The following is a 17969-nucleotide window of genomic DNA, read 5'->3' as shown; positions in this document are numbered from 1 at the left end:
TCAGAAGTCCTCCTCACCTCTCTGACTCAGAATGACACTACAAAATTCATGTGCAATTATTAGCTTCATTCTAGCTAATGTGAGTTTTCCAGCATATTTTTATTGTGTACACATGCTTTTTTTTTTTTTTTTTTTGTACCATGGATTGAGTCCAGGACTGCTTAATCACTGAGCTACATCCCCAGACATTTTTTATATTTTATTTGGAGACAGGGTCTCGCTGATTTGCTTACGGTCTTGTCAAGTTGCTGAGGTTGGTTTTGAACCAGCTATCCTCCTGCATCAGCCTCCTGAGCCTCTGGGACTACAGGTGTGACCAACCGTGCCAGGCTACACATGCATCTTAATATCTTCATATCTTTTGTTCACCTTCACGTGCATCTATCTGTTTGTCTCATATTCCTCCTTAGACTATGACAGGTATAGTCAAGGAAGGAAAGATACATTGGCATGAGCTCTCTTATTAGGAATCAAATTAAATGCTGTCATCTAGTCATTTCTTAAGCACCACACCAACCCTCTAAACTATGAGGAACTGAGTGTCCAGCACAGCCAGCATTTGAACACAGATCTGTCTGCTTCTAAAGACCAGGCACTAAGACCCCACCTTGTCTGTTCAGCAAATCTTTCCTAGGGCTACCACGCACACACATAAATGTTCGTGGATATTGATAAAAGTACTAACTTTATAACCTAGAGAATATTTGCTTGCAAGCCTGTGCTTTGGAAGTCAATTTAAAAGCCCATGGAAAATTTACTCTAAACCTGTGGGAAATGAATTGAGGCTAAAAGATGAGGAATAACATGATGATAAAAGAACCGGAATATTATATTAAGTTCACATAAATACTGGCTAAGTTTTGCTCTTTCAGAACAAAGTGCCAGCCAGCACATTTTGGGCATCTCAAATTGCCACTGAAACCTACATCTATGCACACGAAGGCAAAGCTGTTTCAGAAGCATTCGAGGATGGTTTATCAGCCACCATCCAACACACAGTGATGGGACTGGATGGTGTGAGTGGCTCGAGACTCTTCATTGAACTCACTGCAGACAGCCCATGGATCTGCCCCCCTGTGATGATCGGAGTGGGCCTATTTTCTTTGAAAAGTTATAACTTGCCATGTTCAAATGCTGCAAGAATCTTTCTGCCTTCCTTTGAGTCTGGTACCCTTTCCATCTAGCACTACTTGACGAGAGCTACCATACCCAGTGGTGTGAATGTGCCGCCTGCTTTGTTCAGCCCCTTTCTACATGATTTGACTAATTTACAGAGAAGTACACAGGAATGGTAAATCTAGACAATGGCATAGAAGCACCGCAGTGTATTAGTACATTCTTGGTAAACTAATTTTTTCCCCTGCCACTCTCAAAGCAATATAAACTTTGTTGTTCCTCCTGGATCTCAAATGCTTGTAATAAATTCTTTGAAATGTCAGTAATGTTGAACTGAGGGCTTTTTTTTTAAAGGAGATTTTCTTTCATAAGAGGAAAAATTGTCCCTTGAAGAGTATATGGATAAATATATTTTGTTTATTTTATTCAGTGCTTAATACGGCTGGGGAAAGGGATTCCCATTTCCTACCTGACCCCTTGCTGAATGAATGAGTCGTGAATGAAGCCCTCAATCTTCTGGATGGTAGTACGAACATAAATACATTCACACTTTTTCATATCTTTGGACTCATCAACACTTGCTTAACAAATTTATAGTACATAAAGCATTTCCATTGGTATATTATATTTAATCTGCACAATAATTCTCTGAATTTAGATAGATCTCATCCATGACAATCAAGTTTTTCTTAAGTTCTTTAGTTCAAGAGGAAGCCTTATCCACCCTGTGTAGAATCATTTTCCAAAGGTCCTCATGGCTTGGATTGCTCTGGGAGAATGTTGTCTACATAGTGATAGTTCTATCATTTTCATCAAACTTACTTAATTTCATCAAATCCTAAAATAATTCAGTATAAAAAATGTCATCCAAAAGAGAAATTGGTTTATTAGTTCTGTGCAATGGGGAAGATATGGCTTTGTAACCCCCTTACTGCCCTGATCTTTTATCCCATATGCATGCATATATGTGTGTGTGTGTGTGTGTGTGTGTGTGTGTATATATATATATATATATATATATATATATATATATATATAATTGCAAAATTCTGTGTATTTTTCAAGTTCAACTAGAAAGTTGGAGCGGAGATCTAGTTGAAATTTACAATGGACAGAATGCCAGTGACCTTGGAGAATGTTTGCTAAATCATTTGTACAACTAGTAGCAGAATTTGAGGGGATGAGGGTGAGGTTAATGAGACACTCACCTCAGGCACAAAATGTAAGAGTATTGTCCCACAGCACAGTATTCAAAAACAGCAATCACATAATCTTTTTTTTTTTTTTTTAATTTGATACTGGGGATTGAACCCAGGGATGCTTGTGTAACCACTGAGACACATCCCCAGCCCTTTTTATTTTTTATTTTGACACAGGGTCTCACTAAGTTGCTTAGGGCCTCAGTAAGTTACAGAATCTGGCCTTGAATTTGAGATCCTCCAGCCTCAGCTTCCTGAGCTGCTGGGATTACAGGCATGCACTTCTGTGCCAGGCAAGATGAATAACATCTTGATGCAATATTTTAAAAAATAAATATGAATGCCCTAAATTCATGATCAACAAAATATCAATGTTACTGATTTTTTTCCTTCTGTCTTAAATGCCAATGTACCTCAGAATTGTTATTGACTCAGCATTTTAAAATTTGAGATTTTGTGGATTATGGATTTTGGTCTTTCATTTTGATTTTTGAAAATGCTGCACTGAAATATTATCTTGATTACTGCATTTTTGAGGGGGTTCATCCTTAAATTCTTCCTCTGAAATGATGGCCTCATATCCTCACCTTAGCCTTGGCTGTGGAGAGAAGAATTCTGCAAGTAATTCAGCCTATGTGGGTGTAGAGATGTCTGAGTGCTATTAGAATTTACAACGGCCCCATGAGGGGTTATATGAGTGTTCCTGTATACGTCACCCAACATTAAACAGTATTAGGGATGTTTAATATAAAACTCTAAATAGAACTTCAAACAGAATACTAGAAAGTATTTAATTTTACGTCTTCCTTTATAAATGAGATATCTTAGATCCACAGAACCTTAACTAATATTGTGGTAAATTGATCAAGATTAATTTCTAGGGAAAGGGAGAGTTTGGATGAGGGCACTGGACTTTTTCTAAATTGGAGGGAAGGACCCAAGATTGGAGACCACTTGCTTTAAAGGACATAATAGACATGTAGATCTGACCACTTCTCGAGGGCTTGGACTCATTGTTTCAAAAAGTAATAATGTACTTCCTTTCCCCATCAAATATATGCTTCAGGACTTAGTACTAAAATTTGTCAGTGGGAAAACATCCCAACTGAGAAGACCAGAAGGCTATGTCCACTTCGTATCAGAGGTATAATTCTTAAACAGTTGTATTGCTCTAAGCCTGAGTGGTAACTATACCTTTATATTAGTAAATGCACATGTTTGAGACCATGTTTTACCTTATCTCTCGAGCACCACCACCTCTGGAGAGGTGACCATGTCCCTCATTCCTCATACAAGTCCTCTTATTTCCACTGATCTCTGTCTCCCTCTGTTATCTATTAAAATGTGCAATACAAGAAAAGGAAAAGATTATCCTGCTTCCTGCCATGCAAGACAGTACGCAGAAGGCCAAGGTTAAATGCAGCATTTGGTTTCTTAAGCTTCTCTAATGTATAGGTATGGAAAAACAATCTGAAACCAGAGCTTATAGTAGTGACTCTCTGAGGATAAAAACTTGACTTTAATTTGGACTCTCTTACTAAGATAAAGTCTGCTTCTGCTATCATTATCCCACTTAGGTTTGTCTCCCGCTCTCTTTCCACTCTGCCACCCAGCTGAGTGGGAAGAAATTCACCTGACCTTGAAGAATACTCAGAGAATCTTCAAGACCATCAGGCTTTTAATAGTCAATAAAATTCCAGAGGCCTACCAACTTAGAGCTTGTAGGTGCATCAGATGATAATAATGAAGTCTAGAGAGTTACAACTTGTTCAAAATTGAGAGTTAGTTGGAGGCAGGGTCAGAACTAGAATGAGACCCCTAACCCTCCAGCCATCCTCATCCCTGGACACGACAACTAGCCATCAACCAGGCCCAGTTTGATTCCAGACCACCCTGCAGGGAATATATGCACATTAGGGCATTTACCAAATGTTTAGGATCTCCCCAATGCAAATAGAAACTCCCAAAGAACTTTGCAGGAAAAACCATCTCAAAGGTGATAAAAAGTAGAAATCAATTTCACTATTCTTATGCATAAGTGATCTTTATCCAGATCAAATTTATGTATTGGAAATAAAATTGTTGGTTGTTTTATCAACACAGGAGTGATTAGAACACGTCTTTTCCCTTGCAAAATTGTTTCCATTTATGCTTCTATTCTGCTCCTTCCCAACGCAGTAAGAATTTCTAGTTTTTGATATTGATACAGTCTGTGACTGGTGGGTTAGTTAGCAAAAATAAGGTGTATGGACTGACATCCACCCTGAATCCAAAGGCTGAATTCATCTCACAGATGTATCTTATTTGTCTCATACAGTTTTAAAAAAATTGACTTTGAGTTCTGCACCTGCATCTACTAATTTTAATGACTGCCTGACTCCTGAACACCAGTGTGCTTGCATTTTCTCTTTAGAACTTCTCCCCTGTGCCTCCTGGGAGAGAATGAAGTTTTGAGTTGGGTAGGTCTTGAGTCTCAATGGAAAAGCTACAGACAGACCTACCTGTAGAGACCAACTTCTGTCATCTACTCTAGACCCCCAGCCCTCCTGTAGATCAGAGTGATCAAAATTAATGAACAGTTATTCCCCTACCTTGGCTTCTCTGAAGGGATAATACTTTCTATTCATACCTGTCTTGAAACAACAACGTGGTTTTGTAAATGCAATCTATTTCATGGAATTGAGTAAAGAGTGAAATAAAATTATACTGCAATTTCACAGAAAAAAACCTGACAAGAGCTATTTGGAGAATTTTTGTCTAGAGTGTTACTACCCGTCAGCACTATTAATCTTTTTTTTTTTTCATCATAAGAAATGACCTCACCCAAATATACCTTTACAATCTACTTTAATGCATTTTTTTCCCCTGAAGTCAGTATCTGTACATTTTTAGACATAATTGTTATCCTTTAAAAAAAATTAAGCAAAAACCCTTTTCATATGCTGGCTTTCCCTAATAAACTACATTGCATAGTTCTAAACTAATATTTCTTAGATAGATTTTGAATAATGTAAAAAGACAAAGCCCATATGAAAATAAAGAATTGTAAAATGAGATTTAGGCTTTCATATATGAATTTAGTTGATCTTTATTCCCTTTATAATTTTTAAGCAAAAACGCTTTATTCTACTTCATGAAGATCATTACCTTTGAGAGTTAAACATCTTTGCAGTGCCTTTTAAATAGTTTTCTTTTTAAAATGTTCAAACATTCTGGGCTGGGAGTGTGGCTCAGTGGTAGAACATTTTGAGTAGAATTTACAAGGCCCTCAGTTCAATTCCCAGTACTAACAAAAAAATAGTTAAAACATCCCATGTTTCCCAAACTTAAAACCCCACAGCTAGTGTTGAAAAAATACTTAAACTATGAAATTCTTCATTTTCCTTACATACAACTGTAGTCAAGGGGAAAAAATCCTTTAATTTCTATAGACATCTACTTATTCAAAATTAATTTTATATCTACTCAATAATATTTAAAAATTTGTATCAAGTCACTTTTTTGGTGGTTATCCATTAGATTCACAGAAGTTAGTGTAGTATCTACTCTGTATTTAAATGACTCTAAATATATTTATTAAAAGGTAAAATTCCAACGGTGAAAAAATTAGAATATTCTCTCAAGGTCATAAAGAAATGTAGCTCTGAGTCTTTATTTGTTGTCAAAAAACAAAACAACAACAATAACAACACAAAAACCCTGTACAGTCCCTGGATTTTCATGGGAAGCTGTTAGGAGAACTTTTAGAACTTCTCCTAAGAGAATTTATTCCCAAGAGGTAGAGTGGTCACCACACCTAAAGTCCCATCAACTGGACATATCCATGCTGCCATTTCACTGGCTGGCAGATATTAAGATGCTGGTAGGATTTGGGGAAGGCTGTTTTCCACAGAGCTCCAAGACAGTTTTTACTTAATGGGAAAGAATGCTGGACTGTATACAACTAGCTTCAGATCTAAGTTATTTCATATCTCAGCACAGGGCCATTTTTTGTTTCCTTGGTAATTTTACCTATTTTGGTGCCTGGGACATAGCAAGTGTTAAAATACATTGTATATAGGCATATCTAATTGAACTGTTGTTCAAAAGCATTAAAACTCATTCTTTGGAACAATAGAGTTGAACTCCAGATGTTGAAAATGTTAGGGTTGATTTAATTATGCATTTTGTAAATTTGATTATGCCTCCTCTCTCCTTAGACGTCAAGTGTCTAGTGAAGGTGTTTTAAGCTTATGTTCATTGCCATGCCAAATGTATTAGATAGTCTCTCCCTTGTAAGATTTGTGAAAATACAACTCCAACTAACTCAGGAAAATGTTCACACTGGAAAGTTGCCTTGGCCCCAAGTGCCTGGAAAAACACAATTACTCATCTCACCCAAATGTGTTCATTTCCAGGAAAACTCTGGACCACATTGAGAATCCAAGTTCAAAGGGACAAAGATATGGGACAATAAATAAAGTTGGTTCAAACATTCTAAGTCCCTAATCCACCTGCCTTTTGTTTGAGTATGAATATCTTGATAGGGTTATTTCCCCATTCAGTATCCACGAATGCCATCTCTATTGCCATCCTCTGGTTGTGGAGGGCAGGACAAGGCCCACCATGAAGAGAGGGTGAAGTGGCATCCAAATGAGCACACACATTGTTCACCATGTTGGAGTTTGTCACTGTGCTTTGAGTATACTAAGTCATCTGAAATCTCAAATACATCATCATATAAGTTAAAGTCTGGACGGCTCAACTGAACTATTAATTTCTAGATCTGATGCATTGACATCACAGTTATTATTTAGGGAAGTTAATTCATTTTATGGGTGTCTGTGTGAAAAATGTTTTCCAGAAGTTTCAAGTTATATATTCCTGAAGGCTCCTATTTCTTCCTCAGTGGTGGTAGGTTAAAGATGAGCTTTCATGATTAACCCAAAGCATTCATTTTTGATGCCCTCAGCCTCACAGTAATAAAGGAAATATATAGCTGCTTTATTATTTTATAAAGATGCATATTTGCTGAGGCTCTAACACTAACAAGTCTGTGGAGTAATGGTTGGAATCTGGGACATAAGACTGGGGCTAAATTTCTTTGCCCTCCTAACCCCAGAGAGTCTTTAGAAAAATAAAAACAAAAGAGCAGAAAGTACTTAAGGTAAGCCACTGTTGTATTCATAATATAGAGAAATAACCACCATGCTTCATGGACAGTAGATGCGGTTCTCCACGGGGCTACAAAACTGTGCTAGTAATAATTTTAATTGGATGCTATCTTTGCTGCCTTCAAAAAGTATCATAAAATGGAATTATTACAGGCTACAAGTGCACTTACAGAGCTGGCCTCTCACAGAAGGAAAGAGATAACATTTATCCTTTGGAGGGCAACATCAGTGGGCTTCTATTTGTTTCGTTTACATGCATCCCCAGCTACCTGCTATTTGCTTCCTCTTCCCTACGTCTAAGAGATCAATTTGAATTAGACGCTGCAGAACACGATACTAAGTTGTGCTGGCCTTTTGCCTTTGGGGACTGCGTGTGACACCTGGAAAGGTCCTCTGTGCTCCTGGGGGTGGTTGGAAAGCCTACCTGTAGAGGATTGGGTGGCGTGAGCGGCGACGGAAGGCCATGTCCTGGAGATTGACTGGGCTTCTGAGGGGGGCTTGCACTCTGCTGGGTTGGAGATGGCTGGTTCTGGTTCTGGGGGTGGGAGTGGGACTGATGCTGCTGGGGCTGAGGCGCCTGTTGCAGCTGAGATGGAGGAGCTGGCAGCTGCTGGGAGGCAGGTGGCGGCTGCTGGGGCGGGGTGGGCTGGGGCTGTGGAGGCTGCTGGGGCTGTGAGGGAGCCTGTGGGGCAGGCTGTGGGTGCTGGCTGGTTGGCGGTGGAGGAGGCTGCTGTTGCTGTTGCTGCTGTTGCTGCTGCTGCTGCTGGAGCTGCTGGAGCTGCTGGAGCTGTTGCAGTTGGGAGTTCAGGGATGAGGTAGCTACAAGGAAAGAGAGTGAAACAAACATGACAAAAACATCCTGCTGTGTCCTGATGGCTTGTCCCCCGTCTCCGTGAGAGACGGTTTGCCCTCTTCCACTGAAGCTCTTTAGTGTTTAAGAGAGTAGGGAGGTCCTGGGAGAAATAAAAACACTTCTTGGGATTTTTTTTAACAAATTAGGACCAGAATGTAATACATCAGACATTTTGTCGTAAAGGTATTGGGAATTACTATAAAAGCATCACTTTCAAAGGGGGTATACAAGGAACAGAGATGTTTTTAAGGAATCTCTTTCTCTCCTTTTTCACACTGCCTGTGAAATATACTCATGCCAAGATCTGATGTGGATTTTCAGAGTTCAACCAGTTAAATTCTTCTGGTAAGCGCTTGATTGGCGTTAAGAACAGAACACTAATTGTAATCTCCTTTTCATCACCATCAATACCATTAATCAATACCGTTTTCGCTCTTTACTCAGACCTCTACCAATTTGCTTAGATATCTTAGTTTCAAGTTGATATAGTGTTTTTTCCCCCTTTATTCAAAGATTATTTCTCACACATGGATCTCTTAGTTTTGCCAAATTGTGATATTTAAATTTTTTTTCCTGCTGATCAAAGAGACAGAGACCCCAAACCAGAGGAATATGGTAGGTGACTATGAAATACATAGTGTGATGATTCGACACATTAGAGAGTACTTAAAAATAATCTCCCTTCCTTGCACACCCCCTTGAAAAGTAATTCTTTTAAGGCATTAGTACCTCAAGGACAGGCAAGGAACGGAAGAAACAAAATCATCTTTCAAGATTTTCTTATTATAGGAGAAGAGTTGGTGGGCTAAGCTGTCTTAGTACTGAGAACACAAAATTTTTTCTCGTACCCATCTAGCACTGAACAATTTCTGCTGGAGGAAACCAAAGCATAGACTAGAGAAAGTTACTGCTGAAAACCAAGTTCACTTTTCCTTTGCTTAAGTCTCAGCCTACATGCTTTCTAACAAGACCATGGACAATTAGTATAAGGAGTAATGTTGAACTAGCAGGCCTTGGCTGCAAAGTTTTCCTGCTTCTCTTCCACCTATAGTCAAGATTTCCAAAAGCAATAATTCCCTTTTGCAACATTATATTAGTTCCTGTTTTGAAAAAAAAATGCTCATTAAAAAAATTCTAGTGAAAATTATATGATATGATTTGGCATATGATATACCTGCCTTCACGTAAGTATGTTCATGAAATATACATGTGAATCCAAACATAATGAGGGCACATGAGAAACTTTCTCTGTAAGAGAGTTAATCAGTGACAATTTTTGTAAAGTTAAAAATCATTTTGTAAAATTTATTGAATACCTGTTAGGCACTGGTAATATGCCAGGTAATATGTAGGATTTAAAGAGGAAGCCTAGTCCTGCCTGAAGGAGTTCACAATCTAAGTAAAATTAATTCATAAGAGACAATCTGGTTTGGAGGTGCCTCTTATAGAAAGAGACCTGCTAAAGGTACTTGCTTAAATGCTTGATGAATATCTGTCTATAGATAGAAGTGATCAACAGTGTAAAACTGACCAAAAGGACTGGACTGGGAGAATAAGGAGACAGGATCCTTTGTGGGCTAATAGGGGCCAAGACAATGCACAAGGCAGGTGTTTGATGTGGGCAGAGAGAGAGCTCAGGATAGTGAGGTGAAGGAAGAGAGGCTATGTCAGCCTGGAGAGACACCTGAATGACAGCATGGCTTTTAGGTGACACAGAACTGAGAATGGACTGTTTAAAACTCAAGGGAGTTTTGAGTGACTTAAACTGCAGAGAAGGTAGAAAGCCTTTCTAGTAAAAATGGTGTGAGTTTGAATCCTCACAATTAACATTGTATTTGATTTCAAACATATAGATCAGGTTTGTTTTCAGGAAATTATAATTATATTGGTGAAGTGATATCTTGACTTTTCCTGGGGGCACCAATTACTAATTCTGTGATCTCAGGTACCATGAAGGGCATCCACAATGGGCCAGTAGAATAGCAAATCTTCATCGTGTTATTGAATCATTGTATGTCTCTTCCAACAGCCCAGGGTTAAGTCTTGTCTTGCACTAAGCCTAGGGTGACCTAGACCTTGTAACAGGACTCCAGAGGTAGAGATAGGCTAAAAATTACCCAGTCATTGGGAATCTTAAGAGAAAGTCCTCATTTGCCATTTTCCCTTCCCTCTTTATTCTACAAAATCACATTTGTTGGTAGATTGGGGAGCCCCACTCAATTCTGGCCTTTCAAGGTCTTCTGCAATCTGGGGGATCCTCTTCCTTTTGGTGCAGTGACAGACTTTGGAAACCTGATTGCATTTGGCCTCTTGCCTAATTCAAATCAAGCCTGTATGGGCTTCTTTCAAGTGGGGCCACATATGCCAGTGCTTATTTTCACGGTTGACTTAAATACCATACTGTTTCATTTTGGTTAGAAAAGCATTTATCTAAATCAACATTTAGAAACAGGAAAGACTGGGGAATATTGGCAGATAGATATTGGCAGACGAGTAGGTGCAACAGACCCTAACCTACTAATGAGACAGGGTCCCAAATGTGTCTTCGATGTTTTATGTCAGTGAGTTCACGTTGCTTGGATATTTCTTTCCTGTAACAGCATCTTGACTGGAAAGGCATAAACCTAAGCAAAATGCTTTTGAGTTACATAAACTAATTTGGCATCTGCAAGCTAAAAAAATGATGGAAAATAAAATGCATTCAGGTATGTAGTGGATGAAAAAAAAAGAAAGCATGAGGGAATGCACAAGACATAACTTGGTTTAAAAAAAATTGCCAAAGCCACCTACTCAATACTATGAAAATGAAAAAAAAATGAAAATACAGTGCCTCTAAATGGCTCATCTTCTAAAGCATGGTCAAATATGGACACAGAAGTTTTTAAGTGTGTGAAGTTAGGAAGGTTCAAGGGTATATTTGAACTACAAAGAATTATTGTGGATAAAATGATGCTTCTTGGCTTAAAACTCTGACCATAGGCATGAAGATTAAAGATTTTTACTTGTCCCTGGTATTTATGTCTTTTTATGATTGTTTCCTATATCTGGTTACTATACACCGTGTAGGCCAATGTTAAACGTGAAATTTAACTACAATAACAGCAGTTGTGAGAATAGAAGAGATACACAGAAACACATCTTGAAAATTTAAAAACTTACAGTTTTGAAAAGGAACACAAAGCAAAATGCCAGGGACTTGAAACTTCCCCAATAAATAATGTAACATGAAAAAAGAGAAGCCAAGAATTCTGTATTTTTCCTTTTGTTCACTTTTGATATTTCCAGTAATCAGAGACAATTTCCCATTTTGAACATTTGATAAAGTTTTCCTCAGTAAACTCCACAGTTAGCCCAGTTCCCTGGTGCAAATCTCATCCTAGGGAGAGAAAGAGTACCAAGTCAAAGCAAAATTAGCAACCTTGAAAATATCATGATGTATGAAAGCAGCCAGACGCCAGGGGCCACATATTGTGATTCCATTTATGTGAAATATCCAGAATAGGCTCATACATAAAGACAGAAAGCAGAATAGTGGCCTCTGGAGCGTGAGGGGTGGGTTGCATTGGGAGTAACTGCTCATGGGTATGGATTTTCTTTTTGGGGTAATGATAAAGCTCTGGAACCAGATAATGGTGATGTTGAATGACATTGGGAGGATACTTATGCTATTGAGTGGTACACTTTAAAATTATTAATATGACCAAATTTATATGGGCATTTTTATATAATAAAAAAGAGCTCGTTCTACATTCATACACTGGGGACCAAGCTACACTGACTGCCTTGGGATGCCACAAAGGAATGAATAGTCCTCTTTTGCTCTGCAGGACTTTGTGGTCCCGAGTATTCGGGGCAGCCACCAGCAAAGGCTATGCTGAGGGAGCCACAGGAGAGTCAAGTTTGCACAGCTTGTGAGTGCTCTGAGCAATTCTGTCTTAGGTCTGCAGTTTCCAAAACCTGTTAACATAACAGAATGACATATACAGGTGGGGCAACCTATTCCTCCCTAAGGGTTGGAACAAAAGTAACTATTCACTTGTAGACAGTGAGCAAGTTACTCCATGGCTGTGCTCTTGAGAAGAGGTAGTGCAGGTATCTAGCTCCAAAGACTAAACTGAAGGATGTCTGCTTGGTGATGAATTGTTCAGCCCCTGGGAAATTTTGTACAAATAATAATAATAATAATGATAATAATAATAATAATAATAATTATTATTATTATTATTCTGCTACAGGCTAATCACTTTTTTAAAAGCCTGCCGATGTGAAATGTAAATGTGCATTCTGAGGATAAAGGTGCGAATTTGGGTAAGACCCACAGCCACGAGTTATTTATTATAAAAAAGAGAGACATACGTGAGGGTGGTAGGAAGGGACAGTGAGAGGTATGAGGTGGGGAAGAGACACAGCATTCTCTATTCATGTCACAAATTTGCCTCCATGGCAAGACAATATTTCCTCCCCTCTTGGATATGGGGTGGTGGCAACACTATTTTCAGACTCTGTGCCATTTTAAGGAAAGCAAGTTGGCATCAGGTTGTATTATCCACAGAACTCTGTGACCTGCTGTCTCTAGAGGATCATCAGGTGGCAGCTGAGAGTTCTCTAGCTGGATTTGTTCTCAGCTGGGGGGCAGTCAATCTCAGATCAGCCTCATTTTAAAAAAAACAAAAAAAATCATTGGGCCCATGAACCAGTGAAAATGGATCTTATGATTTCTCATGTTGTCTTTGTCTCCTTGGTCTGTATTTATTGTTCACTTTTGTGGCCCACTAAAATCTCTAGAAGAAGGAAAAATAGACTCTTAAACAATCTAACAGGAGGAATCTGAGTTACTGAATTGGACATCCACACACAGCCATTAGATAATAACATCTAAGGCGGATGAACCAGGAACCATGTAGTCTACACTAGCATGCAGAAGTTTTGCAAAGCAGATGGGGAAAAAAACATAGATAGTTGAGGATTGAGGATTTTGAAAAAGCACAGAAGGTGAAAACTTGCTGGGAAATCTGCCTTGATTCTTGGCAATAGTCGGAAACAAGCAAAATCAATTCTGCCTCAAAGATGATAATGTGTAACATCTCACATATGGTCAGTGTTATCAGCTCCAAAAATATTGCTACACGTGTCCTTAATCTGTCTTTTTGCTTCTTTTGCATGTAAGGCAGAGTTCTCAGTGTTTCTTGAGATGGCCAGGGAAAACAAAGAGAAAAAAATTTCTCCAGGAAAAATATCCCTACAAATTTCCATCAGTAGCCTGAGTCACCCACACCTTCTACGTAGCTTAGTTGTTTCCACAAACTCTAGCAGCCTATCTCAAATCATGGACCAGAATCACCAGGGGAGCTTGTTAGGACAGTAGTTTCCAGAGAGTACAGCAAAATCTGCATTCTAAAGAATCATCCCAGGGGATCAGGAGCCTTTGTCCTTGGGGCTCCCAGCAGCCTTTACTGAATCACAGTAAGATGGGAGGGGGCAGCTCTTCCCTTGATTTTCAACCGGAGCAATTTGCTAATCCATCTCCCTCTAAAACTTTGAGGAAAGTTCATTTAAACAATTTATTCTACCATTGGGGTAGGGAGGGGGGAGAAAAAGAAACTAATAATGGGTTGGAAAGAGAAGAAAATAGGCAGCTAGAAATCAGATTTTTCTTCTTTTGGAAATTAGGGCAGTTCATTAATCACTGTTGCCTTTGTTGACATTTTGGGGAGCACTCTTGTTGAAGTACATTTAATAAGAGTTAAATTTCAGGTGACTTATTAAATGGGAAAGATGAAAAGAGAAAAACAAGGGTCCTGAAACGAGAAGGAAGATGTTGTGGCAGGGCTATTCCCAGAGGAGCTGATCCTACCCAGCATGTCAGAGCAGTAAGGACTCAGAAGGGGCAAGTGGCCCCTGGATTCCCAGAGGGAATTGCTGACCCTCTTTCACGGAAGAGCTGGTCTCCCTACCATCCCTGCCTTCCAAGTACTTCGCAGCTGTGCCTAAAATGATAGAAACATAATGGAAAGGCTCTCCTCCTCTAAAGAAACTGAAAATCCTGCGTGGAGAAGAATTAGGGTTCCTAATGTGGATGTAGCACCCCAAAGTAAAGTGCTCTCATTTACGTTAAAGAAACCTGTCAGTCCACAGTCTCACTCTAATACACTGAGCTCTCCACTACTCTCCCAAGTCCTTGGGAGTCCTTCCAGAATCCTAATGAGTGCCAACCAAGATAAAAGAAACAAGGTCCATACCCAGATAATTCCCACATGGAACTGCAGAACACCAAGGATGTATGTATCTCAAATTCCCAAAAGATTTTGGAGAGAAAACAAATGTCTATCTAGAAAGAAACATAAATCACACAGGCATTATTATCATACAATTGCCTTTTATTAGTAAAAGTCTATAGCCAAAGTGAAAGGAATGATGCCTTCCAAGCTCTGAAGAATACCAGTGACTCAGGAGGTTAAGGCAGGAGGATCACAAGTTTGAGGCCCCCCTCAGCAACTTAGTAAGAAACCTGTCTCAAAATAAAAATAAAAGAGTTGTGGATACAGTTCAGTGATAAAGTGGCCCAGGGCACAATCCCTAGTACCAAACCAAACCACAACAAAAAGCTTCTAAGGGAGGCTGATCTCCCATCAAGAATTTTATGGCTAGCACTAAAAAATAAGAAGATCATGGCATTTGCAGGGAAATGGATGGCATTAGAGCAGATTATGCCAAGTGAAGATAGCCAATCCCAAAGAAATAAATGCCAAATGTCTTCTCTGATATAAGGAGGGTGACTCAAAATGGGGAAGAGAGGAAGAGCATGGAAAGAAGATTACCTCTACATAGGGAAGCCGGGTGGGAGAGAAAGGGAGGGAGAAGGGGAATTGCATGGATGGTGGAAGGAGACCCTCATCATTATCAAAATACATGTATGAAGATGTGAGAAAAAAAAAGAATAGGGTTACCCTAGATTAGGTAGAGAGAAGTGATGGGAGGGGAGGGGAGAGGATAGGGAAATAGGAAGGATAGTAGAAGGAAACAGACATTATTATTACTGTGTGTATTACATGTGACTGCATGACCAATGTGATTCTGCACCCTGTACACTCAGAAAAATGAGAAATTATATCCCATCCGATTCAAATATATGATATGTCAAGGTCAAAAAAAAAAGAGAAAAAAAAGAATTCTACGGCTAGCTCAACTATCTGGCAAAAGCAAGATCAAAGTAAGTCTGATTTTGGAACTTACAAACACGTAAAACCCTTATTTTTACATACTTTCTTCTTACAAAGTTATATAAGTACATTGATAAAATAAAATAATAACTAAAAAAGAAGTCCAGGAAAGTGCATTATAAGGGAGCCCTACTATGAAAGCTGTCCAGTAGTTCTAGACAGTGACTAGTCCAGGTCTGAACATAAGGGCCTTTGGTGAAATATCTGCAGAAAAAAAAAGGTGATTCTAAAGAAGTGATAAAACATTTAGACATTTGGGAAGAATTTGGGAATGTTTTTTTAAAAAAAAGAAGCAGCTAGCAATTCATAAAAAAAACAAAAGTTGTTTGGAAAAGTCAAAATCCAGTTGTTCAAAATGAAGCAGCTGTTCCAAATTTGAACAAATCATTAAGCTTCCAGGAGAAAAACTGAATGGATTCAATACTATAGGAAAAGTGATACAGTAAGCTTTCACTTCCTAAGAGAGGTATACATTTCTTCTTATATATAAAAAAAGATGGTCGAGAGAAACTTCAGGCAAAACAAACAAAACAAGAAAAAGGAAAAGGAAAAAAGTGCATTGTTTTATAAGAAATAATAAATGAAACACACAACATGTTATGGTTTAGAAATGAGGGTTCCCTCAAAAGTTCATGCATGAGATCATGGAAGAGTTTTCAGAGATGAAATGATTATGAGACGTGTAATCTGATCAGAGGACTAATTCACTAATATGGACTAACTAGGTGGTGACCATAGGCAGGTAGGGTGTGGCTGGAGAAAATAGGTCACTGGGTGTATGTTTTTGAGATGTCTAGTTTGTCCCTGGTGCTCAGGGCTTCTCTCTGCTTCCTGGTTGCCATGTTCTAAGCTGTTTTCTTCGGCCATGTCCTTCCACCATTATATTCTGCTCCACCTTGGGCCCAGAGCTATGGAGTCAACCAACCATGGATTGAACCTCTGCAATTATTGAGACAAATCAAACTTTTCCTCCTCTAAATTGTTCTTATCAGGTATATTGGTCACAGCAACACAAAAGCTGACTAAAACACCGAATCATGCCATAAAATGTGGCATGATGAGCACTTGCTGGAATACAAAAGGATGCTCTATATGGATATTTTCTTGAATGAGGTTAAAACATAGACTGAAAAGGACATCTAATCATAACATAGTTCTTCACTCCGCAGGAAATAATAAAGTAGCCATACTGGAATGGCTTTCTGGCTTTCAATTGTTGGAATAACCTATGAACAAATCATGAAAGATTTAATGAGGACACAAATGCTGTCCTCCTTGACCATGTAAAAACGACAGGTTGGTGACAGAGAGGGAGGGGAAGTAAGAATCAGAGTGTTAAATGGGGAACCAAGAGATGTCTCTATAGTTGGCAGAACAAATAGAGATTTAAATATGCAATTTATAGTTTCATATATGCTATACTTCTATTAGCAGGAGGGAAGAAGAGAAAGCAAGCAAAACCCTCATTCACTGTAGCAGGAAATGAACATATAGTACATGAAGTCAATAGATCAAGAATGGAGATCAAGGCCAGGCATGGTAGCTCACATCTGTTCCCAGCAGCTTGGGAGGCTGAGGCAGGAGGATTGCAAGTTCAAAGCCAGCCTCAGCAAATTAGCAAAGAACTAAGCAACTCAGCAAGACCCTGTCTTTAAACAAACAAACCAAAAACCGGAATAGAGATCAATTGGAAGTTTAGTATTTAGAAGTGTATAGGTAAACTCATAAGGCTTAAAAAAGGATTCAATGTGAATGCCCTTGGGGAGTAATCCTGCGGGTGTGAGGAGTATAGCTGTGAACTCTGGATGTCTTCATAAGCCCTCTGGACTGTATGCATTACACTGATTAATTTTTTTAAAATCAGTTTTAAAACTGTGGCTATATTATGTATGATAACTATGATTTTTTTAGGCACCAGGTACTACTCTAAGCACTTGACATTAAAATTTTTATTGGTCTTGTCAACCAATCTTATAAAGCATGTCTCCCAAAATTGGATTCTTCCAGATTCAAGACTCAGAGCCAAGGATTCCAGTGCAAATGCTTTATTAAGAAAGGGCTCCAGGGAGAAGCCAGGAAGGGCAAAAAGTCAAGCAAGGCAGAGATTTCATATGAAGTTCCAGCCTCATCCTGATTCCAGGGAGCTCAGAAGCCTAAATTGCACCTCAGTCCTTTCCTATCTAAAGTGCCCCTCCATTCCTTCTGTCTTTTCATGTCAGTTAGTCATTCATTCCAAGCAGGGACGGGGCATCGACTTCAGGAACTTACTTCATGTGCGGGGAGTGACTTCAGTGCCCAAGAATCAAATAATTCCTTGGAATCAATGTATAGTATTTTACAATGGTTTTCAGAGGCGGTCATAGTATATAGCAGGCTACATTAGGGTACTCTTAAAAAATGGAAATTGCCCTCAGGGAGATGAGACAAG

The 17969-nt window shown here is 39.0% G+C and overlaps 1 protein-coding gene across 1 annotated transcript in view; it reads right to left on the bottom strand.

The window, feature by feature from the left end:
* The window catches only part of Pou6f2 (POU class 6 homeobox 2), a 370228-nt gene that overhangs the window by 115390 nt on the left and 236869 nt on the right, over positions 1-17969 (bottom strand). Inside the window, exon 4 of the mRNA XM_046460650.2 lies at positions 7893-8287. Within this exon, the coding sequence (XP_046316606.2) occupies positions 7893-8287 (395 nt within the window). The remainder of the gene's footprint in view (positions 1-7892; positions 8288-17969) is intronic.

Source organism: Marmota monax, unplaced genomic scaffold, assembly GCF_021218885.2.
Source record: "Marmota monax isolate L192 unplaced genomic scaffold, Marmota_monax_Labrador192_F-V1.1 WCK01_AAM20220418_F8-fsc00107, whole genome shotgun sequence".
Lineage (NCBI taxonomy): Eukaryota > Metazoa > Chordata > Mammalia > Rodentia > Sciuridae > Marmota > Marmota monax.
Note: the sequence above shows the minus strand (reverse complement) of the source record. Positions and strands in the feature narration are given on the sequence as shown.